This window comes from Phlebotomus papatasi, chromosome 3, assembly GCF_024763615.1.
Source record: "Phlebotomus papatasi isolate M1 chromosome 3, Ppap_2.1, whole genome shotgun sequence".
NCBI lineage: Eukaryota > Metazoa > Arthropoda > Insecta > Diptera > Psychodidae > Phlebotomus > Phlebotomus papatasi.
In genome coordinates this window covers 46780174-46805943 of record NC_077224.1, presented here as the reverse complement: position 1 = coordinate 46805943, position 25770 = coordinate 46780174, and the positions used below count along the sequence as shown (strand labels likewise).

At 36.0% G+C, this 25770-nt stretch overlaps 1 protein-coding gene across 2 annotated transcripts in view; it reads right to left on the bottom strand.

Annotated features, from left to right (window-relative positions):
- The window catches only part of LOC129808011 (integrin alpha-PS2), a 61249-nt gene that overhangs the window by 10563 nt on the left and 24916 nt on the right, over positions 1–25770 (bottom strand). Inside the window, exons 4-9 of one of the 2 annotated variants that reach the window (XM_055857654.1) lie at positions 17926–18055; positions 13487–13548; positions 9582–9630; positions 8772–8846; positions 3185–4224; positions 59–282 (exon numbers count right to left, since the gene is read on the bottom strand). In XM_055857654.1, the coding sequence (XP_055713629.1) occupies positions 59–282; positions 3185–4224; positions 8772–8846; positions 9582–9630; positions 13487–13548; positions 17926–18055 (1580 nt within the window). The remainder of the gene's footprint in view (positions 1–58; positions 283–3184; positions 4225–8771; positions 8847–9581; positions 9631–13486; positions 13549–17925; positions 18056–25770) is intronic. The other variant, XM_055857655.1, reaches the window with a different exon arrangement.

Sequence of the window (25770 nt, the reverse complement as noted above, 5' to 3'; positions counted from 1 at the left end):
AGAAGAAAAGATTGAGCAATCACTTTTATCGAGAGGAAGAGTTTTTCTCCAATCTCACTTGATCTCAACTCGAATATCTGGAATGCATTCATTGTCTGGTCCACAATTCTTCTGTATATGAATAGAGTCACGCTGAATGAGTCCCAGATTGTGATCGAGAATTGGCTCGAGTGCAGCACGTCGGCGTCGAGATTGGATTGACTGAAGGGGTGGCGGGGATTGTGATCGCAAATTGTATTTCATCTCAACTTCCAGTGATGTTAATTTATCGCGAATGTTATCCTGAGAAATATATAGGTCAGCAATTTAATAAACCAGAAGAAAAATGCTGACTTTGTTTAATGTTCATTACGTTTTTTCTTAAATAAATTACGTTTACGCCTATGATTTAGATTTAGACAAATATATTTTGCGGCTTCTGGTACCTTAATTGATCACAGCTTTAGTTCTACATAACCGATTTTAATAAACATGAAACGAAACTAAGAGGGCTTTAAAGGGGTAACAAGTTTTCAGAATAAATAAAATTTGAGAAAACAGCAAGTGACAATAAAATGGAGCACATTACTTAATCATTTAACTCGTTTAAACTGAAATATCAAGAAAACCAAATGGATTTTCAAAGAAAAAAATCCACATTTAATTTACACGGCCATCGCCGTATTAATATCGATTCCAATATCCAGGATAAAACGGTGGAAAAATAGGTATCCTAAAAAAGCAAAATTCCAAATGTGCCAAAATCCCAAACAGCCAAAATCTCGATAAAGCTCAAATCCAAAAAAGTCAAAATTCCGAAAAGACCAAAATTTCAAAAATCAAAATTCCGATCCGAAGAGACAAAATCCCGAATGAACAAAATTCGGAAAAGCTAAAATCCTGTAAGGGCCATGATCCTGAAAGCTGAAAACCTGAAAAGCCAAAAACCTGGAAAAATCGAAATTACGAATGAACCGAAAATCCGAAAAGACAAAATCCTGTAAGGTCCAAGATCCCTAAAGCCAAAATCTAGGATGAAACCAAAATCCCCAAAAGCTAAAATCCCGAAAGCCAAATCCCGATTGGCCAAAATCTTGAAAAGGATGAAATTATGCCCATAGTGTAATGTGTGGAATCATTACGAAAAACACAAGAAGTTTCTGTTTGCCTCCAGCAAGCGCGGGTACAATTTAGGGAGTAACTATGACACTTTCAAGAATTAGAGATTTTATCCTCCTAGATTTTAGTTTTTTGAAATTTTAGCTTTTCGGGATTTTAGATTTTCGGGCTTTCAGCCCATTCAGAATTTTGGTTTTCCAGGATTGTGAACCATTCCGGATTTTGGCTATTCTGTATTTGAACCCATTCGAGATCTTGGCTTATGGGATTTAAGCTTTCAGGATTTTGGCGCTCGGAATTTTAGCTTTGGCTTTTCAAGATTTTGGCTTTACGAGATTTTGGCTTTTCGGGATTTTAGCCCATGCGGGATTTTAGGTCATTCGGGATTTTGGTTTTTTGGGGTTGTGAACCATTCCGGATTTTGGCTATTCGGGTTTTTAACCCATTCGGGATCTTGGCTTATGGGATTTAGGCTTTCAGGATTTTGGCATTCAGAATTTTGGCTTTTCGGGATTTTGGCTTTTAAGGATTTTAGCCCATTCGGGATTTTGGTTTTTTGGGCTTGTGAACCATTCCGGATTTTGATTATTCGGAATAGCGACCCATTTGGAGTCTGGGCTTTTGGGATTTTTTAGGCTTTCAGAATTTTGGAATTCGGAATTTTGACTTTTCGATATTTTGGCTCTTCGGGATTTTGGTTTTTAACTCTTTCGCGTCTTTAGGGTCATATATGACCCGGGGAAAAAAGTTTCTTTTTGGCTATTTACATTAATTGAAATCTAACTGGAGTCTTGAGAAAATGAGCCAAGAATCTTACATCCTTCTATTATGATGTCGTGCACGAACAGATAGATTTCAATTAATGTAAATACCCAAAAAAAACTTTTTTCCCCGAGTCATGACATTACCCTAAAGACGCGAAAGAGTTAAGGATTGTGAACCATTCCGGATTTTGGCGTTCAGGATTTCGACCCATTCGGGATCTTGGCTTTTGGGATTTAGGTTTTCATGATATTGGCGTTGGTAATTTTGGCTTTTCGGGATATTGGCTTTTCAGGATTTTAGCTCATTTGGGATTTTGGCTTTTCGGGATTGTCAACCATTTGTGATTTTGGCTACTCGGAATTTCGACCCATTCGGGATCTTCGCTTTTGGGATTGCGACTCAAAGGATTTTGGCGTTCGGAATTTTGGATTTCAACCCTTTCGGGATTTTGATTTTTCAGGATTGTGAACCATTCCGGATTTTGACTATTCGGGATCTTGGATTTTGGGATTTAGGCTTTCAGGACTTTGGGCGTTCGAAAATTTGGCTTTTCGGGATACTGGCTTTTCGGTATTTTAGACTCATTCGGGATTTTGGTTTTTCAGGATCATAAACCATTCCGAATTTTGGCTATTCCCAATTTCGACTCATTCGGGATCGTAGCTTTTGGGATTTAAGCTTTCAAGACTTTGACTTTTGGTATTTTGACCAGGATCCATATTACTATTGGCAATTTGAAGATCTTTCAATTTTACTTAATAAATATTGAATTGGTTCAATACAACCAGAATTATTTTTACCTTCTGCATCAAGAACTAATAAAAAAAATGTAGCCTACATACATTATGGGCTATAATTGTTTCCATTTTTAGAAAGTATTTTGAGATCTTATCAGAATTCTTAAGATTTCATCCTTTTTTCGTTCTCAAAGTTAAACGTTGAAATTTTGAATAAAATTCAATTTTGAATTTTCAGATCTCCTCTCTTTTCCAGATAGATAAAAGAAAAGGATAACAAAGAAATGCTCATCCTTTTCTTCTTGCCTATCTGATACCGGAAGAAAATCATCAAATGAATAGAATTTAAAGATTTAGGGTAAGATTGAGTAATTTTGCATCATGTCCATTTTTGAATCTTGAATTTTTCTCACTCTTTCAGATGGTCAAAGAGAAAAATAAAACCATGAAGAAATACAAGGCTTTACATTCGAGAGTACTTTTCGTTAGTTTTTGGCTTTTGCCACTGTAAGGAAATCTCAAAGTTTCAAATTAGACATAATTCCAAATTAGACTATCTTAATTTATTAAGATAGAACTCTTACCGGAATGTACACACGATCCTTCCGACAGTCGCTCTTCCCGTTCGAGAGTCTCATCGATGCATTTCTAATGTTTCTATTTTCCTCATTGAGGAAAAACATCCGTGGCTGTCTGAGCTTCTTTGAGTCCAACACCCACGAGATTTCAATGTCAATTGTCGGTGGCACATTGATACCACCATACCTGAGGCATGAATTAATAACAGCACAAGTGACCTTCTGCCTATTTGATGTGGTACAATTTTTCTCATCCAGCGAGATCAATTTGTTGTCAGTTTCGAAGCCAACATTGGCATGAAGTACCACAACGGGGCGTGATTTGAACACAATAGCTTTGCTAGCTTCATAGGCACCCACCACGAGATCCGGATACCGATTCCCATCCAAATCAACTCCTCCAGCCAGGGAGAAGCCAAAGGTTGTCAGATAGGGAGTTCCAACAACATCTTCAGCATAGATTATTTGAGAAGCCTTTGGCAGAGGTCCTTTGCTTGAACCATAGAATATGTGTACAGCACCCTGACCACGTGGTCCATCATAGGGTGCCCCCACTGCAAAATCTCCATAGCCATCGAGATTAATATCACCCAGAGATGTTAATGCTAGGCCAAAGCGTCCCTTGGACGTTGTGCCATCTCGTGTATCGAGCTCCTGGAATTTCTTATTGTGATACATAATGTACACTCTGCCCATCTCATATTTCCCCTCATTATTGGGCTCTGTGTACATTGGTGCCCCAATAATTAAATCTTCAAGTTTATCCCCATCGACATCAACAGCTGCAAGTGAATATCCGAAATAGGCACCAATTTGCTCTCCTGTGATATTTTGCTGATTGGTCAAATTCCACGTGTAAATGAGAACCTTTCCCAATAAGCCACCACCCCTTGGCATGCCTACAGCCACTCCAGCTACTCCATCACCACTAAAATCACCACTAACAGCCGAATATCCCAGATAAGAGTCATCCTCAGAGGCTGTACTCTCACTAGTTTGATACACCTTCGTGCCTGGATTTGAGATTCCCGTTGAGTATATTTGACCTAAACACACAAGTCACCAAAGTCACAGCCGAAGACGAAAGAGAGACACACAAGAGAAAACATTAATCCTCAGCAGAAAAAAAAGTCCTTAGTCTCAAATATTCGCATTAAAAAAAAAATGTAGTAAACAAAAAAGTTAGTGCTTTCACCTCTTGAATTTTCTGCATATTGTTCTTGGTTGAAAAAAAGAATTCTCAATACACAACCACCAAAAAAAAAGAAGTGTTAAGGCAGAAAGAAAAGTAAACCAGTATCGTTATTGTATACACAATTGCCACCTTCACCAAAAGCCATTTTTTACCCACAAATAAATTGCTGATGAGTGATATTTTTTGCCTGTAGCATGTAGTATTTTTGCATCTCAATTGTAATAATTTCAGCAGCAATACAATAATATAGTACACTAAAAGTCTCAAGTTTGATTTTTCTTATCAACAAAGCGCAAAAAAATCGTCAATTTTAGAATATAAGCACTTATATTGTTCTTCTTATCACCGATAATATTTCCTTTTAAAAATAAAATGCCAGAAACTCTCACTATAAAATACCCCGTCTACAAAACAACTCATTTATGAGATGTTAATATAGGAGAATACTGAACACGATTTTCTGCAAGATTCTGGTGACTTCTTTTGCATTCTTCTTACCAATTCAAATGACTTTCGTGAGATTTTGCAAGTCCATATTAAGAAGTTGACTTTGTAATTCCTGTATAGAATGCTTCTTGAGAGAGCCACTGAACTCTCTTTTTCACTCGGTAAGTTTAAAGCAAATATTTTATAGTGATGGTTACAAAGTGAAATATTGTCGAAAATAAAGACCGGAAAGAATTTAATGCAATTTGTATTCTAAAGATGTCTTCATCATGAAAAAAATCAAATAAAATACTCTTTCGCAATTCATTACTATTAAAAAAATTGATATTAAATGAATTTTTGACACGTTCTCTTAATTTTTTCGCAATTACGGTATTAGAGATCATTTTTATAGAAATTCGGGTATTTGATATTTGCAGAAATCTGGACACCTCATTGGAATGTCTATGGCAGAAATGGAACTAATATTTGATGAGTCAAACAAATTTTGATAGAAGTCTTTTTCTGTTTGACCAAAGATTTTTGCTATTTACAGAAGCTAAATCAATTACACTCAGAAAAATTAACACTTTTTTTTTAAAAAAGATTCAAAAAAATTATCAAATCTATTTGAAAAAAATTATACTAGTTTATTTTACTGAAACTTTTTTTCATGGTAAAATAGTATTCGATGTCCTTTGTTAATTCCATTATAATTTTAGGCCACGCCCACTTTAATAATTTTATCCAATTTAATTTGATTTTCTTTATTGAGTAGGGAATATTATGTAGCCACTGGAATACCAGGAACACCACATTCTTAGAGCAAATAATTCGTAACACTTCAATCTTCGAAGGTACCCGAACGCCCTGGTTATTAAAAATACACCGCGGCTGCTTTATTATTGTTCGAACTTCACAAATTGTGCAATATCATTGTCTTTAGATCCAAAGACAATGGCAATATAAAGCGGTCCCGGGATTATGTATATTTTCGGGACTGAGATGAAGCGCACGAAACGGTTTTATATGTATACAAAAATATTGCATACTCTCAGGAGACTTCTTTTGAATAAGTAATGGAGAAGCCGTAAAATATGCAATATACATTGGCGGCCAAAATAATAGAATCAGCTCCGCAAAGACTACTATTTTAACCTTTAGCATTTTTGATCATTCCTATTCGTTGAAATAATTTTGATATAGAAATATTCAAAAAATTACCTTACGTCAAATAAGTATTATTTTAGCCGCTAGAGGTCTCTATTTTTCACAGAATAGATCAATAGTGAAATTTGGTTTGAACAACACGATAATACCACTTTCATTTAAATTAAATAATGTGGTCTATAAATCGAATAAATTTAAATAAAGCCATATTTAGAAACCATAAATGACAGTTTTCCACTTTTTTTGGCCGAACTGAATTTCACTACTGACGTATTCTACGTAAAAGGGAGACCTCTAGCGGCCAATACAACCCTTATTCTACAATTCTAATAATTTGAAGATTTCTACTTCAAAATTATATCAACAAATCGAGAAAAAATACAAAAGTTAAAAAATATAAGCTTTGCAAAGTGATTCTATTATTTTGGCCGCCACTGTATGTATATTATTGTCGCCAACTTTTTAGGTTATTTTTTTCAGTTTAGGAAAAACTGAAATTAATATAATTATAATTTTTAAACACTTATTATAATGTAACTTAAATTTGACACAAAGTTACTTAGATATGTTGTCTATAGATATATCAGACTAATAGTCCGATATTTTAACGGTGGATTACTTAAAAAAAATATTTTTATTAAAAATTCAAAAATAACCACTTCTCGCCACCTACTTGAAAATGCCCAAACTCAATTATTTTGGACAATATTATTAAAAAATATATTCAGCGTTGCCTTTTCTTCCTGATATCCTTTTTATTACTCGTATTATATGATTTTTCTTCGATTTAGCTATAGGTGGCGAGAAGTTGGTCACTGGCGAGAAGTGGTGACACCACGCTAGGGGAATTTCAAAATTGATTTTACAAATGAGCTCCTAATAGTAAGCAATATTGCATAAGTCTATTTGCATAATCCCATCATATGCATAATTCCGATATGCATAATCCCAGGGCCCATAAATGTGAAACCCGTGATGTGTAAAAATCCCATTGAATTATTCCCATTAACGGCTTTTCAAGGTCAAATGTTAAAAATGGTCTAGAGAGCGCATTTATCAACCGAATGGGATCATGTTTGGGCTCGTTCGAAAGGTTTTGGAACTTCCGAAAACACTGAATGGGTACCAATCGATTTTGAACCGGTAATGATCCGGTAATTCCGATAACTAATTTTTATACGACATTGAATTTAATAACCCCTGGGATGTATTTTTGGAAATATTTTCAGTGATTTATAAATCGTTTCAAATCGGTTCATAACCAGTAATGTACCGATCTCCTTCTTCACATGAATGCTCTCTTTTCGGTCCTATTCTAACGAGGGGAATCGACCTGTGAATTTCAAATTATGACTGTTGTAATTAATTAAAAAAGAACTGACTTCCGCAAAATAATATTTAAAAACATATATCCCTCTCTCGGTCATAACATTTACTGCGACTATAAAGTTTTTATTCATCTAAAATTGCTTTAGTGTATTTAGTCGTAGTCTTACTGACATTTCTTCTGAAGGTAAATTTGAATAATTGCTATAAAATGCGTTTCAAATGCTATAAAAGCGTATTTTCGGTGCCTGACTTGACACATGGTAATTGTTATGTAGAGGGCTAAGTTAAATAAAAGAAGTAATTGGGGGCGCGGCCTAATCTGTAATGGGTGCGGCCTTTTGGTAGACTCAGTTCTTTGCTAGACTGAAATATTTTGTTTCGGGGATGACATAATACCCTTCTTTTCTGTCTCAAATATAAAAAAAAACAGACTTTTGTTTGCTCTTGTGTTTGCTGTAATCTTATGCTCAACGCACAATAACTTTTGTTTTGTAAACATGTTTTTGACATTTCAATGAGAGTGAGTGAGATCGAGATCTAGTCATCTCGCTTATTCTCATGGGAAATTTTGAAAACATGTTTACAAACAAAAGTTATTGTGCGCTGGCCATTATAAAGAAGAAAATGAGATAAAATTATTTATGGGCGGAGCTTACTTAAAAATTCAAACATTTCTTCACAAAAATTGAAAAAATCGGTAAAAATACATAAAAAAATAACGTTGTAAATTTAGATTCAAATTTTGTGCTAAACATTGCAACGAGTAAACTTCTTTTGCAGATGACAAACATTTTCTAATAATTACTACTACAAACAGCAAAATTTCTATCTGACTTGAGCTTTATTTATTAGGTTTTGAGGTTTAGGTTGAATTTAATCCAAAGACATAAATCATTGAGTTGATTTCTATTATAGGAAAATCTTTGAGTAAAAGTAAATAAGATAATGAAGGATGATGATGATGAGGGAGTTGGATAGAAAGAAAACACTTGGAAATGAATAATGAGATAAATCATCGTACTGATAAGAGGATGAAACAAATGAATTCCAACAATAGGATTACCAATCGACCTACAGATGATTTTTCTAAAAAAAAGAAGCTAATCTTTAGAATTTCGTAAAATGGGTGAAATGTTTTTTAAGGGTTAAAACTGCAAGAAGCCAATTGATGAATGAACACTTTTTTTAAACACAATTTTCACTGTGACAAAATGGTAAAACACAAATGTAAATGGAACGAAAATAATGATAACCAAAATCCAAAAAATTAAAAATGTGTCAATTGATGGTTATAATAAAAATGTTGTAAAGAAGCTCGATTAATACCGGCGAATCAGCGGTTTTTGTCACGTGTTATTTTGTACAACTGTTTGGTAAATATGATGTAAAATGTTTAGAGAAAAAAAATTAAAAAAATTTTTGTTAAAAAATATATAGAGGCTGAATTTTTGCAGTGCTTGAATGATTGATTACCTCCTTCGCCGTACTGTCCATATCTTGGTGGTTTATATGGATAATCAATTCCAGCGCGTATTGAATACAATTGTCCTACATTCCGCGAAAGACAGATCAATTTGAAACCATTTTCATCAAAATGTTTATGTCAATTGGGAATTATATTTCATAATGTTGTAATTTATTAAATGTAATTAAATATGATATTGTTGAAGGGGAAAAAGATCAATGTAGGTTTTTTGTTGTTGTGTAATTTTCATTCATTATTGATGATATTCCCAATATAAATGTTTTTTTTCGTATTTTTGAGGGGGTTTATTGGTGTATTATGTGGCGGAAGAACAAGAGTATCATGTGTAAAACGGAGACAAGGGTTGGATGATTGAGCAGCATTCAATATGGTTTGTTTGATTGGTATTTTTTTTTTCATTGATGATGGGGCAGGAGCACAACAGGCGCAGGCACGAGGATCACACAAAAATATACAATAAGGTATTAATTTGTGGTTTTCCGCAGAGTGAAGAAAAAATCCTTATTAATTACATTGTCAAAAAAAAACATCTCTTCAACTTCTACAACTCATGGTGATAGAATAAAGAAAAAAACTCAAAAAAAAACTATCAAATAATCTACTAAAAAAGAAAGTAAGATAAATTGTGCTATTTATAAGACAAAAATAATTTATAAAATTGAATTAAAAAAATAAAATAAAAGACGTTATTCAAATGGTATTACCTCCCTGAGATCAAAGATAATTTCTTCAACTATCATATTGCAAAATGTAAAATGCATCAAGAGTATAAGGAATATTGCTCTATTGTCTTTTACCTTGCCAATACCAGCTGCCAGGAGCACCAATGAAGACTCGTTCACCATTCTGATCATGAATATTTTTCGTTGTTGTTTTCATATGGTGGAAGAACAAAAGCGGATGAAGATGAAAAAAGAAAGGCCAAGAAAAAATATATTAGTGTAAATATCCTAACAATTGAAGAGAGTAATGATTCGAACGACGACCCAGAGTCAAGGCAGTTAAGCAATATACTTCTCATTATTTTGATATGCTCAACTTGAAAAAAATGTCTCAACACGAGATCAATCATTTGAATACAATTTCTTTCATTGCAATAATAATAATTGGCTCAGAAGATTTTATTGAGGAAAATAAAAGCTTATTTCTTCATTCTGTTGACAGCAAACCTTTAAAAGTTTATTGTTTATATCTTAAAGCGACGTCAGAAATTTATGACTATAAGTTCAATAAAATACAAAATCTATTGTTTGGTAATGGACATCACATTAATATTTTTTGTTTAAATATCATATTTTGAGAGAAAAATGACACTAAGGGACTATTCAATCTAGTTTTTAGTTTGATTCACTAAATTTTCAAATATAACATTAGAAAAATAATAGTGGTTAATCATGGATCTAATAATAGTCATAAATCATTTCTAATTTATGAAAATACATTTGACATTTTTCAACAAAAAATACTGCAATCACATGAAGTTTGGTAGTCGTTTACGAAATAGAATTAAAAATGCGTTGTCACGGATTACTCTACTATGGATGGTACACTCTGTCCCGAGATTATGCACATTTTCGGGTCCAAAAAAAAAAAACGGACAAAATGGCCTTATGCATCGAGAAAATTTGCATAACCGCAGGCGATTTCTTTTGAATGAACCAACAGTAGAACGAATTTCGAGTGGATTAAAAGTAGTCAAAACAAAAAGATTCAACTGTTTAAAAAAAATCATCAAGAAACAATACTCTTTGGCCAGAGTTTTTCAATAAATTGTTAGAATTGCTAAAGTTTTTACCTTAATAAAAGAAATTAAAGTTTTATACTGAAAAATAAGCACAATGCCTTCAAATTTCCCGTGTCACAAAATAGTATACATTCAGGCGTATTTCAAAAATGATTTCATATATTGACGTTCAAAAGTACGAAAACTTGCATAATTGTATTTGCATTATCTCGTCAGGTGCATAATTCCGAAGTGCATAATGCCGGGACTGAGTGTTGGTAGACATTTTCGTGTGCCATAGTAGTGCAAACAAACCGAAGTGAACCCAGAATTGATGCGATTTGATGCTCAGAAATTAAATGCGGGATTTGCGACACTTTCAGTCGCACAATAACTTTTGTTTGTAAACATGTTTTCAAAATTTCCCGTGAGAGAGAGCGAGATGACTGGATCTCTGTTTCATTCACTCTCACTGACATGTCAAAATATGTTTACAAAACAAATATTGTGCGCTGGGCATTATGCTCAACGCACAATAACTTTTGTTTGTAAACATGTTTTTGACATTTCAGTGAGAATGAGTGAGATCTAGATCTAGTCATCTCGCTCATTCTCATGGGAAATTTTGAAAACATGTTTACAAACAAAAGTTATTGTGCGCTGGACATTATGCTCAACGCACAATAACTTTTGGTTAGTAAACATATTTTTGACATTTCAACGAGAGTGAGTGAGATCTTAATCTAGTCATCTCGCTCATTCTCATGGGAAGCTTTGAAAACATGTTTACTAAACAAAAGTTATTGTGCGTTATGCCCAACGCACAATAACTTTTGTTTGTAAATATGTTTTCAAAGTTTCCTATGAGAGTGAGCGAGATGACAAGATTTAGATCTCAATCACTCTCATTGAAATGTCAAAAACATGTTTACACAACAAAAATTATTGTGCGTTGGGCATTAGGCATTACGCTCAGTGCCCAATAACGTTTGTTTTGTAAACATGTTTTTAACTTTTCAGTGAGAGTAAATGAAATCTTGATATAGTAATCTCGCTCACCTTCAAAGAGATTTGGAAAACATGTTTACAAAACAAATGTCATTGTGTACTGGGGATTATGTCCAAGTTATAACAACTTTTATTTTGTAAACATACTTTAGTCATTTGACATAGCAAAAATGGCAAAATTTCATTCACAATATTTTAACTGCTCGAATCCCAAGAGAGAGCAGTTTTAATTTTGTTTTGTAAACATGTTTTCGAAAGTGCCTGAGAGTGAACTAGATGACTTGATCTAGATTTCACTCATTCTCACTGAAACGTCAAAAACATGTTTACAAAACAAAAGTTATTGTGCTTTGGGCATTGTATGTTATGTCAAGAGCTCATAGGGAAAAGGAAGGTTTCATTGAACTGGGGCTATAGTGAAAACGCTATTTGTCGCATATTTCAAAAGGAAGTTTCTTTTAACGGTCCTAGCCATAATTTTAATTAAGATCCAATATTGTTTTGTGTATCTAAATAACATTTCGTTAAATTATGCCCAGTTTCCTTTACACGGTAAAAAAATTCGGCACATATTTGTTCCAAAAATCAGCTCATCCACGGACACTCAAATTTTTGACACAATCTTGTTCTTTTTACGAGGCTCAGGAAAATACTGAACATTAGTAACGAATTTGTTCCAAAAATTAGGTCGTCCATGGACACCGAAAATTTTGGAACAAATTTGTACCTTCTAGAAGAAACAAAAAGACACAGGCATTTTTCGAACTACAATATTTATGGTTTGACTTTTTTAAATTCCAGATTTCCGAGATTCCCTTCCCCGCCTGCTGACTCCTTAATCCTTATGAACATTCGCCACCGAAATCCATCTCGACTGAAGTACACTCCGTCTCGGGATTATGCACATTTTCGGGACCGAAAAAAAACGCGCTAAATGGAATTATGCATCGAGAAAATTTGCATACCTGCAGGGGCTTTCTTTTGAATAAATCTGCCGTAGAACGAATTTCCCGCGGAGTAAAAGTAGTTCAAACAAAAAGATTCAACTGCTTAGTAGAAATGCATTAACAAACAGTACTTTTTGGTCAGAGTTCTTTAAGAAATGGTTAGAATATTTAAAAAATTTACCTTAATAAAAGAAATTAAAGTTTTATTCTGAAAAGTAGCAAAATGTTTTCAAATTTCCCGCGTCGAAACATAGTATACATTCAGGCGTATTTCAAAAATGATTTCATATATTGACTGCCAAGGGTAGGCAAACTTGCATAATTGTACGTGCATAATTCCATCAGGTGCATTCTCCCGAAGGACTTAATGCCGGGACTGAGTGTATAGGCCTTAATTGTTAGACGAAACGGGGAAGACTTTTAAATTACACAAATTTGTTCCCGACAATGGTAACAAAATTTCTATGTTCGATTCCAATTTTTAGGAACATATTTATATAAAACGAAATCGACTCAAATTTGTTGATATTCCATCGTATCAAAACGGTTCCCAGAGAAAAATCCAACAGAATTCTTACTATATTTCGTAATAAAACTGTGAAAAAAATAATTTGAACAAATAAATATCTCTTGTAGGTACAAATTTGTTCTTAAGAAAATTTGCTCCAATATTTTGGTCAGTGTCCAAAGGTTTTTACCGTATAGAAACGCGCGAAAAATAGACTTTTCAATGTAACCCCAGCTCAATATAGCCCTACCTCCCCCTACTAATTACTTTATGTAGTAATTTTGCCATTCGAAAACAATATTTTTAAAATTATAATGACGTCATTAAAAGGTTTACCACAAAAAGTAAACTTATCAGGAAATTTGCAAATTTTATCTCCCAGACTTCAGTTCAAAATGTTAATCTAGCTTTTATTGCAAATTGAGGAAACTATGGTAAATAATGATGTGCAATCTCGTTAAAACACCTTGGGGGCTTAGAGTTACTTTATTAGCCTTATTCTTATAGTATTCATACCTTGGATATTGCAGCACTGAAGCCCGCTTGACAAGATCCTTGACGATGATAGCCCCAATACACTAGAGGAAGACATTAAAATATCACACAATATTGCGCTGAAGTGATTCTCAATTCGTCTTATGAATCCGTTAACGAGCTATTGAAAAATTAATGCAGTGTTGAAGGAGAGAAAAGAGTGGAGGAGAGAAAATAAAAGACACCACCAACGCATATTGATATAGCACATGTGAGAAGAATATTCATTAGATTATAGTTGTCATTCTTCTTCCACTGTAGCCAATTCTTTTCTGCCTGATTTATTTACCCTGACCTCTCAATAAAATCCACCCTCTTCCAAATACACAGGGGCCCTAAGACCTATCCCGATCCAGAGGGCCGGTTTGAATTACACATGATGAACAAGGAAGAAAATATTTTGGGAAAGAGTGTCACTTGAAGCGTAAGGGATTATCTTCCCTCAGTTGACTTCTTAAGAAGCTAACACGAACAGAACTTTGTTCTTTCAATTTCCGACACTGATCTCTCTCACACACCATCACAATTTTTTTCCCCTCGTCCTGCTCCGGAAGCCATAAAATGTAATGTAAAAGAGAATGAGGAGACAAAATTTTGCCTCTGATTTACAAGTATTTTCACTCAATCCCTGTATATAAGCATAATCAAAATATCGAGATGTTTTCCAAATGATTCGAGATATTGTCTTTGACTGACGCTATCTTAAGTAACAAATCGCTTACAAAATCAGTAAAAAGCACCTCTTCAGATATGCTTAATTAGGAAAGGTTAATCTGAAGAGGTATTGTTGACTTGTAAGTTAGTGTTGAAGGGCAGATAATAAACGATCCACAATAGTCTGATGACTGAGAAATGTGATCTATCACACTGAAAATCTAAAAAAACTCAGATCTGTAAAGAAAATTACAAAAAAAAAGATTTCTTAAATATCCTTTTTTCACAAATTAGAAGAGTATCGGCACTGTGAAAAATTTCGGACAGGCGTCATATAAGCCCCAAAGCTCCAAGCTCGAAAAGCAAGACTTTTAATACAAATTGTAATTTTTCATTACTTTTCTCGGGGGTGTTCTTTAGAATTTTTAAAGGAAGTTTATGTTTGTTTGTTCTACAATTAATTTTTAATACTTTTGAAATTGAAAAAATAGTGACATGGCTTTAAGTGATATATCGGACACCAAGTTTTTCTTTAAAGTCCCTTGCCCTTCTGGATTTCTTTAGCAATCGTTTTTTTTTGTTTCTGAGATATTGTACAACCTCTGAAAATTGAGAAAAAACTAAAAATTTATGGAATTTTGAGAAACAAAAGAAGAGTCCGATATTGCAAGCTGCCCGAAATTGGGTACACAATTCCTAATACTAATGTTAATATGTTTAAAAGAGCCTTTTAATTTAACATTTCTTAATTCAAAAAGATTTTAATTAAAGCATACATTTAAATTTGGACAGCAAACAAATTTTGGTCAGTATTTAAAATTATAAACGTGTAGTTGTTGGGGTACTTATCGGGCACGTCCCCGGTTCCAGGTGGCGGATAGGGAATGGCTGTAGTTGATTCTAGAACTGGCTATAGTTTGTATGGAAATAAATACAGGCACGTATCGGCATCTTTTCGTAAACGAGATGTTCTTAGTGAATGCTAGACTGCGGACCACTCTAAAACTCGTATCTCCTGGGTAAAGAGGCCTGTTAATATTAATCGTTTCGAGGATTTAAAAAAATAAATAGCGGACTTGCCATCATAAAATTCCCTACTTCGCATGAGGCAGACGACACGGACACACAGAAGTGGAGGGTGGTTTGGATCACCCAACACCCAACAGTCACATAGGACGTCACATTCGGAGTCAATTGTATCTCAAATATGCTACGACGCTTCTCAAACAATTGAGAATCCATGTCTTCCAGTCTTGGTCACCACCAGGAGGAAGGCCTTCTCTTAATTCGACAAAATCTGGTGGAAACACTTCCTTCCACAGATTGAGTCTGGCCTCCTCCGAAGATTGGTCAAGTGGTTTGACAGAGTGACAAAAGCTCTTTCTCTTTGTTTTTTTTGTGACCATGTGGAGAAGATGCTTCGGTTCAGAAAGAACCTTGGCCATCTCTCTCTTGGAGATGATTTGTCTCCTCATCCGTGGTGGAATAATTCCACCACGGATGGAGACCTGTGCGTTAGGCTTGCACCCTGATGTTACGGTAACTTGCCAGCAAAAAAAAACACAACAAAAAGCCTCGGATGATGGACAGATTGCACCCGAAACGATCTACACGATACAATGGACAAAATATTGCTCCAACCGCTGGTCCCGGGGTCGGAAAGCACCAAAGTAACGGAAAAGGTTCTGGAGTGACATCAGATTTGGCAAGCCTACCACGACGACAACTGCACTTCAGAATGGTTACATGGAATATCTTTTCACTCACAGGAAAGCACCAGGAGCTTAAGAACGAAGCAAAAAGGTTCCAATTAGATATCCACTAGACCTTCTCTCAATCGGGCATATGGGGCAAAATGTCATTTAAATTATCGACAGATTTGGGCGTCAAAGTCACTGTAAATTCCAGAAAAAGCGCTCAATTATAAGTAGTCACGATAAAATAAGAGGAACTACAGCGAATTTGAGACCCAGAATGAGAACCCGAACGGTAAAATGTTGCCGGACTTCTAGTACAATCTAAGGTTATTCAATCATGAATACCTTTTTCCAGCACAAGGACATTTACAAATACACCTGGAAAAATGCAATACTAGAACGTAAGCCAATAATTAACTTTGTCCTTGTTCCCGGTGTTGAGAGAAGAATTGTCCAAGACGTTACAGTTTTTATCAGTGCTGAACTGTCAACTGTTCACCACCTGCTCTTCGCAAAGGTAGTCCCTAACGAAGATTCCCCCGATTCATTTAAGGAACATGGGAAAATTGTAACACAATCTGGAAAATTCATTCATTTTCAACCGATTATCCCTATTGGGGTCGCGGGCCCATGACATCCAAATTAGCAGCCCACGCTTGTCGATCCTCCGCCACTTCAGGAAGCTGTTCAGGTTCGATCCCAAGGCGCTCCCACGCAAGATCCTGAATTTTATTCAGCCATCTTGTCCTAGGTCTGCCCCGAGGGCGAGGTCTCCTCACATTAGCTTGCATAGTTTTTCTGGGGAATCTTTCTTCATTCATGCGCTGAACATGTCCATACCATCGAAGTTGTGATCTCTCAAACCGAAGAAGCAGCTCCTCGACTCTTAGTTCCTCACGAACGGCCACATTCCTCACTCGATCTCGACGAGTGATTCCCTTAACCGCTCGAAGGTACTTCATCTCGGTAGCTTGTACTCGCGATCTTATACTTTAGGTCATTACCCAAATCTCATGACCATTAGTGAGAATAGGAATGAACACAGCTTTGAAAACCGATAATTTAGCCGATCGACTAAGTTCGGCCTTCCTCAGCACGCTTCTGCCAAGCTCCCTCATAACTGCAGAAGACTGACCGATTCGCGACGAGAGTTCTGCCTCCATCCTACCATCACTCGTGAATAACACCCCGAGATACTTGAACTTCTCCACCGTGGGTAAGTATTCTTATGAACGTGGGTAAGACGGAGGTAATGCTGATTTCCCGACAATCTGTGGAATGCACTCTACAATCTGGAAAACGGTTTATAATCTAGCTCGGTGTGACACTCTTTCCAAAGTTTAATTCTAGTTGTTCGTTTAACTTACAGATTAACTCGTTAATTTTAACGTAATACTGTAGTTTAAAATGAAATACAAAAAAAAAAACTAATTGGTAACTATTATTTTCTAAATTACATTTCAATATTTTCCCTATAGACGAAGGTCATACAATATCACGGAAATTAAGACCTTCTAATCGCCAATAATACTCAATTAGTTTTGCTACACCTCCAATTTGCTTATAAAACGTACACGTACAATAACCACCGAGAAATATTTGATAACACGAAACGAATTGACTGCAAAAGAGACCCCAATACTGAGAATAAGTGTGCGCATTTGTTGGTTTTTCTCTTCTCCATCTTCATCCATGCTTATATAGAATTACAGCAAAGCAAGACCCAGTCTTGTAGCCCTATAAATCCCTCTTCAACATGCAGCTATATGACACTAAATTATCAAAGTTATATGGGAATTCATTTGCCCACATTCGTATACAAAATATCCATTCATGAAATTATTGCATTTCATTTTCATCCCATTTCCGCAATGACTTGACCTTTAGTCCTAACGTTTCAGCATTTCACAGAGATATTATGTATATAATATAAGTTATTCCAATTGATAATCGATATTATCAGGCAAAGAGTTTATGGCTCTGTAGAAAATGGGATGAAAATTATACCAAGGGAATAAAGTGTGAAATTAGAGAAACATGTTTAATATGGAAATTAACACTGAAACTCACTTGTTCGACACGGTGAATATTCTGTAAATTCGTTGAGATTGCTCTTTGCCAAATAGCATGTTCCAACGGGCTCCACTCTTTCAACTTTGCGCGGTGACATCGTGTGAAAGACATATCTTGGGGCACATGCCTGCAAAAAGATGCAATACCATAAGAAAATTACTTGTATGGCATTTAAATTAAAAAGGTCATGATAAAATTATGTTTTTTCACATGACACTCTATTATACATCTAAAAGAGGAGAAGGAGATTATTGTGGCAAAAATTATTTTAACATTGGTGTGATAGAGAATTCAAAACACTATTTTCTCATTTTTCCTCATCTTTTTACTGTCTCACTGTCTTAAGCATCCTTCTTGAGCACTTTCAACCTCTTTTTTTTCCACTTACAACAACTTCTCTCATCTTCACTATTGCACATTTTATAACTTAACATAGCAAAACGCTATTCAATATCTGTTTCTATATCTCCAAAGGTATGTAATGCACGAACTTGAGATTCAATTTTTAAAACGGTACACCAACATTAACTGATGTCTCCATTATCGGAAACTAGTACCTGTTCAGTACATTTATGATATCTTTGCCCTGCTACATTGTACAGATTGACAATTTTTTTTTCTTTGAGATTGTGTAGGGGAAATGCTTCTAATTTTGTCCAGTTTCTTATTTTGGACACTTTGAGGATAACATTGGACACTAAAAATAAATTGATTAAAATGATGGATTTTTATTCCAATATTTGATGAATAATGAATTCTATCTAAATATTTGTTCTTTTCGGAAGATTTTAACACTAAATACGTTAAATTTTGAATATGATTTGAGTTGAAATTGCTTTGTTGAAAATTCAGTGTGAGCAATTGCTTACGAGAAATATGACAGAACTTCGTGGCTTACTTCAGTCTTATTTAGTTTTGGTGAAGTACTAACAAAGTTTGTTCGCTGTTTTTGAGTGATATTATTGAATATTCATTGAATATTGTGTTGATTCACGTTACTGATGATTTGTACATTTGACCTGAAGTGAGATTTGCCTTGTGAATTATATTTTTCGTGTGAAAAATGGGAGATTTTTTAAGACATTCACCAGTGAGGTGATGATTCTTATTTTGGACAAGTGTTTTTCTCACGAAATTTCGTGAAGTTTTAGCTTTTGTGATGACTAGGTTGGACAAATGCCTGGAGAAATGAAGGAGCATCATCTCTACGAAAGAGATGCAGTGAGAAATGCCTTGAAAGGCTCCCGGAAAGGGCAGGGAATGAGCGAATCCGCACGTACTTGGAGTACCGAAGTCAACTCACTTTAATGAATGATATGGAAAGTTTCTGGGCTTCTTGTGACATTCCACGTTTCCTTTACATGACCAGGAAGAGGACTTGGTAAGATTGGTTCATAAAATGATGAACAATGGGCATCCTGTTGAGGCGGATTATCTGTCCAAATTTACAGACAAGTTGTAAAAATTAATAACCAAGTTGTCCAAAATAAGAGTCAAATTCACCTCTACATATCAATTCATTTTTAAACGTATTAAAACTAATTTTAGTAAAAATAAGATGATAAATAGCTTGCCAAGTTTCTAAACAATCCTTCTGAAAAGAGAGTAACAGGAAAAGTCAATTAGTATTGAAAATATGGCACTTCAAACTTAGGATATCGATGCTTATATGCAGACTGTCCAAAATTATAAGCACTTCCCCTATGTGTCTCTTTAGTTTTTGAAAGAAGGAATTCTTTCATCATTTCTCTCTCGCTTCGATAAACTAATTCTCACCTCATTAAAATCCCTCATAAAATTCTTGAACGAATCTTCACACATTTATTGACCATTCTCCACACTACCCCTATAATCATTGTCTTTCAATCAATCAGGATTTTGTGGTGATGTTTTGTGAGCTATCATCCACCTTCATGGACAAATAAACCATAAAGTGGACGTGAAAGAGGTGAAAGGAAAATTAGCTAATAAATGAATTAACTTTCCACCTTTTCACGCATCAGCAATGTATCCCGATCGAACCCGGAAGGGCATGTGTTAATTACTGATTGTCATTTGAGAAATCAATACACAATTAACTTAAAACAATATTATACGTTGATAAACATTGGTTTACTGTTACATTTTTTTTAGTTCGAGGACAACTTGAAATTTCACCGTGGAAGTTCCGTGAAAGATCCATGAAAATTCAGTGGAAGTTCTGTTGAATTTCCTGAAGGTATCAAAATCCTAAACAGCAACCAATTTTGTTGATTTTTCGGATTCTAATGGATTATTAGCCATTAATGATTCAATCTTAAGTCAAAATTTTCCAAAAAAAATCTTGATTAATAAGCAATTAGAGAAGTTAGGCCATAGGGGAAACTGGGGCACCACCAAACACAGGGTACCACCAAACACTGCGATTTTTTATTGGACATTGAATATCAGAGGATAAGACCGATCGGAATTTATATAGGCACTATAGGGATACTTGCCCACTGAAGGAATTGTCGGAATAGTCCAAGTAGTTTGGAAATAAAAACTAGTGTTTAGTGGTACCCTGTGTTTGGTGGTGCCCAAGTGTCCCCTATGGATAAGTCTTAGGTCTGAAGCTCATATAAAGCTCCTAGTAGAAGCACTGGGTTTAAATGTCCGGACATGAGAAATCCTGTGATAAGAACCGCACTGAAGAATTAAGACCGTGCGAGTAGAGCAATAAGGATGAATAATGGGACTAATTGTAAGCTTGGAGGCATCGATATTCTGAAAAAAAAACTACCGCTGGGCAAATCTTAATCCTAAGACAGTATTAAAACAGTATTATTTTTCGTACTGTTGTGAATGGGACTTTTTAATACCTATAGAGAGGGAGCAAGAGACTAGAACTTATGGGGGCTCTCACATCTCGAAGTGGGACTCTTATAAGGGCGATGGGGCCAATATCCTCGGCAGCGAAGGCCTTTCTCTTAAGCGGTATCCACTTAGGATAGCAGAGCTCTTCCTTCATCAGAGATGGGGCCCCTATCTGTAAAACGTCAGATGGTGCGACGGTCATAAAGGTAATGATGAAGGAGCGGCATCCACCACAAAAGAAGGGCGCGCTTTCGGTACTAAGGGGAGGGGGCTTCAGCATTAGGATGGGACGTCTTACAGCCGAGCGGAATGATATGTGTCTTCGTTGAGTAAGTCCTCCTGCAGTTTTCGACGAATGATTCGGAGACTTTCAGACTCAACGTAGAGGGGCCCAGAACGAGTTAAATACTAGGCCTACGGCTGTCGTGAAACTACTCGTTCATCCGAGAAGGGAACTGGTGTTTTTCGTGCAAAGAAAGAGAAGACTAGGAGCTATAGGTTGCGCCAGGCACGAGACCACGCTACCGAATGTTACAGAACTAGTTTCTGTGGGTCGATAATCTATTCACCAAGTTCTAGAACAATTCAAAAGCTTTGCTGATAGCAATAGCGAGGTCTGTTAGTCATCAATGGGCACCACAGTTTTCATATTGGAAGCGTCCCCTGGTAAAAATAAAAGGGTTACCGATGACCCTTTGAAAGGGTCACTGTTTCGACACCTATTTGTCTCCGGAATAAACAAATAAAAACACCGAAAAATTCATCTTTGATGTTCGCTCAGGTGAGAGAAATATGATAGGAGTAATAAATTTACGATAAAACGTAATCTATCGTGATAAAAGTGCATAAAAAATTTCAAAAGATATAAGTGAACCTTTCAAAGGATCAAATATGATCCATTTTTGTTGAAAAGGGTCAATTTGACCCTTTTATTTTTATCAGTGTCGGCTAATCCTGCGTTACTGTATGCTCTATAACCAGAGACATGGGGAAAGGGATAAGTTGGGAACACAAGATTGACGACTTTGAGAGCATTATCAAAAGCCATAGGCTTATCCTCAAGGAGCTCGAGGAAGCGAGCTTTGGTAATAACGGTACCCGCTCAATGAACATGAGTTGTTATTCCTCACTCAGCTTGTTGTTTCGCCTCCGATGCGCCTCATTGTCATTCGCTAATATAACGATTGCTCGCATGAATTTTAGCTTTAAGTGTAAATGAGCGCAAATGGCTTATTTTCTTGGCTTTTATTTGCTTTAGAAATGATCTGCATTAAATTCGCGTCACCAGTACTTTTGTTTTACAATTAATTAAATGAATAAGTTTTAAAGAATTTCTCGAATTTTTAAAAGGAATCGAGGCTTACCATAATGCAATTTAGCTTCAGAAGTGGTTGGATTTAGGAACCTGGCCCAATTTTAAAACTGCCCCGATTTTAAGGTGCCCCGCATCCCCCTACCTTGTTAATAACTAAAGTTTCTGACAAAAAATCAATATTACTGACATTAATTTATAATTGCAAGACCTTTCATATAAATTCAATTATATCAAAATTGGTTAAGAAATATGCTTTCTATGCGAATTTAGCATTTCACCTTTCGTTTTTATCAAAAAAAATTTTTAAAACAGTATAAGTCAGTGATGGTAAGATATTGTGCGAATTGCAAACGTGAATTGTGTGAATAGCGATAAGTGGTGCAATCTCAGCCGGGATGAGATGATGGTCAAGAGCGAGAATGGACAAGAAATGCCCACCAATCAAGCAATCAAGTAAAAATCAACACGCAAATTGATTATATTTATTTTTTGCGTGTATTCTTGACACGCACGAAAGAATATTTCACACACAATTCGTCCTTATCACTGTCCCAGTGAGGATGACCTACATTAAATATTTTATTGTGTGCCAAGGAAGGTCTAATTTTCTTCACCTTGGTCACCACAATATATTACAGCTTTTCACCTTTCCTGGTGCTTCCTTCTTTCACTCAAATTCACCCATCATCCATTCTCGTTTTTTTTTCTTCTATGTTTGTAGTTGAGGCAATTTAGCAATATTTGCTCTCAAACTTCTGAATTAAAAAGGTAAATTTTGACACACAAGACAAATTTTCCCACCTTCAACACGTGAAAAAATGTGTTAAAAAAGAGCCAATAAAAAAAGAATCACCAAGTCCATTAGCTATATCATCGATTTTATTCCCAAGAAGTGAAATTTAGGCCACATGGCAATCATCATTTTGTAGGAAGTATAGAGATAGTGGTACGAAGAGATTTCCAATTGGAAAACCACCTCAATCGATTCACATAGTTCCAAGGTGTGGTCTCCTCTGTCCACCCAACATTATACGGTTTAGTGTCGTGCTCTTATTTTTTTTGCGTTCTATATTATTGCTTTGCAAATTTGATTTTATTGTGCTCTATTTCGAATATTTTTTTTCTCTCTGTGTTCTGTCCCCATAATTTTCACCCTCGACAGAGACAATCCATCGATAGTATTTCATTCACTGCTCAAGAACAATGAAAACGTATATATGAGGAAAAGAAAAACAACGCGAGGAGACATACGATAAAGGAAGGACAGACAAATGATATTTCCTTTTCTAAAACCATCACCATATACACACCAGATTACACGTGAGAGACAGACCAAAAGTTAAACAACAAAAAGAATATGCTTTATCAATTGTGTCTGTTTTCAAAGTTGCGATGAGACACAACAAAAATAAATAACTTAATGCACTTGGTCACCAAAGCACGGTCTTTCTCTCCTCTAAACGCAAAAGGAGGAAGACAGAACGGTGAAGCTGTTTGAGGAAGAATTAAAGGAAAAAAAAAACAGCACAAGAGATATTGAATTAAAGCAAAAGAACAGATAAAAAGGAACTAACATGGGAAGTTTAAAAACAAAGTTTTTTCTCTCTTCTCACTCCTCTCAAACACTGAGTTCCTTTCAAACATTCCAATGCAAATTTTACGAGTCATATTAAGATAATACAAACCGAAAAACGACATACTACCACTCTAAAGGGCACATTGTTGTGTGGCTTTGGGTTCTTTCGGGGCCGCCAGATCCCCACACACCGTGAATATGCTCAAAAGAAGTTGCAAAGCTTCAAGGATTGCATCTTATCTTTCTCCTATACCCTCCGTCTTTCTTTTCCGCCAGCACATCATTCTCTTCAACATCTCTTGCACCTTCTTTTATTTGTTTCTCCTGCAAAACTTTATTGCCACCACATTATAGTGACTTTTTCTCTCCTTCCCTTGGGTGCAAGTGGAATTTAATACAAATTCAAATACATTATAGAATGTTGCAAATTCTCCGCACTTCGAATAAGAAAACCAAATTGTCTTGTCGATATTTTACTAAACGCATTATTCACTAACCATATAGAGAGTGTTAAAAGGGTGAAAGAGGCAGCATCATTCAAGATAAGCAAAATTATCCTCAACCCAGGTGGGATCTTGTTTGGGACTAAATAGGTCTTTCATGTTTGCACGTGAAAAGGATGTTTGCTTAAAAGGGTTTTACCATTGGAGATTTGTTCATGATAATGTAGTTACTATAAAAAGCCTTCGCGTTATTGTTCAAGAGTTCATAATCTTCATAACGTTCAATATAATTCTACAAGACTAATTTTTTCTTCTTGGATGACTTTGACGCCCTCCTGTTCGTAAGCTTTTCTTTAATTCTAGCACTTAATAAGGGTCTTTACCGATCCGATCTACCATGTCTAATCGGTGAGGACCATTCTTAAAGAAAAGCTTACGAATAGTAGGGGGTCAAAGTCACCCGCGGAGGCCGAAGTTATCCGCATCTACGGTATGTTTACTCATTTATTATCGTCTTTCTGTCTTTTGACCAATTCCTAGTGCAGTCATCACTGTCTTAGTGTCGATTCAAACCTCTTCCGCTATTAAAATTATGGAAAATCCCTTCTGAGATTGCACCGTAGATGCGGGTGACTGCCCTCCCCGGAGGTAATTTTCCCTCTGCTGTTCGTAAGCTAAGGCTGCTGTTCATATAAAGGTAAAACGAAGTACATGGTGGCCTCGTCAGCAGCAACTCAGGCAACATCTACGGAGAGCATCGGTCAAACAGGGTTCCCGATGGGGGACTACAACTTTGAAGTTGTCAACTCCTTCGTGTACCTTGGGTCAACAATCACAGCCGACAACAACATCTCAACAGAAGTCCGCGCACGGCTGCTGAAAGCCAACAAAGCCTATTTCAGTCTATCAAGAGTTTTCCGGTCCAGAAACTTAAGCATAAAGACTAAGCTACTGCTGTATAGGACTATGATCCTGCCAGTCCTCACGTATTCATCTGAGACGTTGGTCCTCAGCAAACAGAATTGCGAACTCTTAGCCGCGTTTGAGAGGAGGATCCCACGACGGATTTTTGGCTTCATATGTGAGGAGGGACGATTCCGGAGCCTATACAACCATTAGGTGTATGAGCGTTACCGAGAGGTAACTGTCGTCAAGCAAATACGCCTCAATAGGCTCCGGTGGGCTGGTCATCTGGTTCGCAAGGATGAGGACGACCCAGCCTGGAAAGTCTTTAGGGGCGGACTCTATGCTTCGAGGAGACGAGGCCGACCCAGCCTCAGATAGACGGACGACGTGGACCAGGACGCCAGCTCATTAGAGGTGCGGAATTGGAGAACAGTGGTGCGTAACAGGCTCGAGTCGCGACGGGTCCTGAGTCAGGCCAAGACCAGTAATTGGTTGTAGCGCCGGATAAGTAAGTAAGTAAATTCGTAAGCTTTTCTTTATTTCTCGCACATAAGGATGAACTTTACCAATTGGATCTGCCACGTATACGCGTCTTTTAGTAACCTATAGATCACAAATGGTTTTATGGCGTATGCTTAGAGAGAAAAAAAGAATGAGAAAACCTAGGCGCATAGGCAGTTTGACTTTCACTTATAGACAGATAAGAGAAATGCTTTTGACGGAACTCTGTTTGAGGATGCTCTAACTTAATATTAATTTTACGTCAC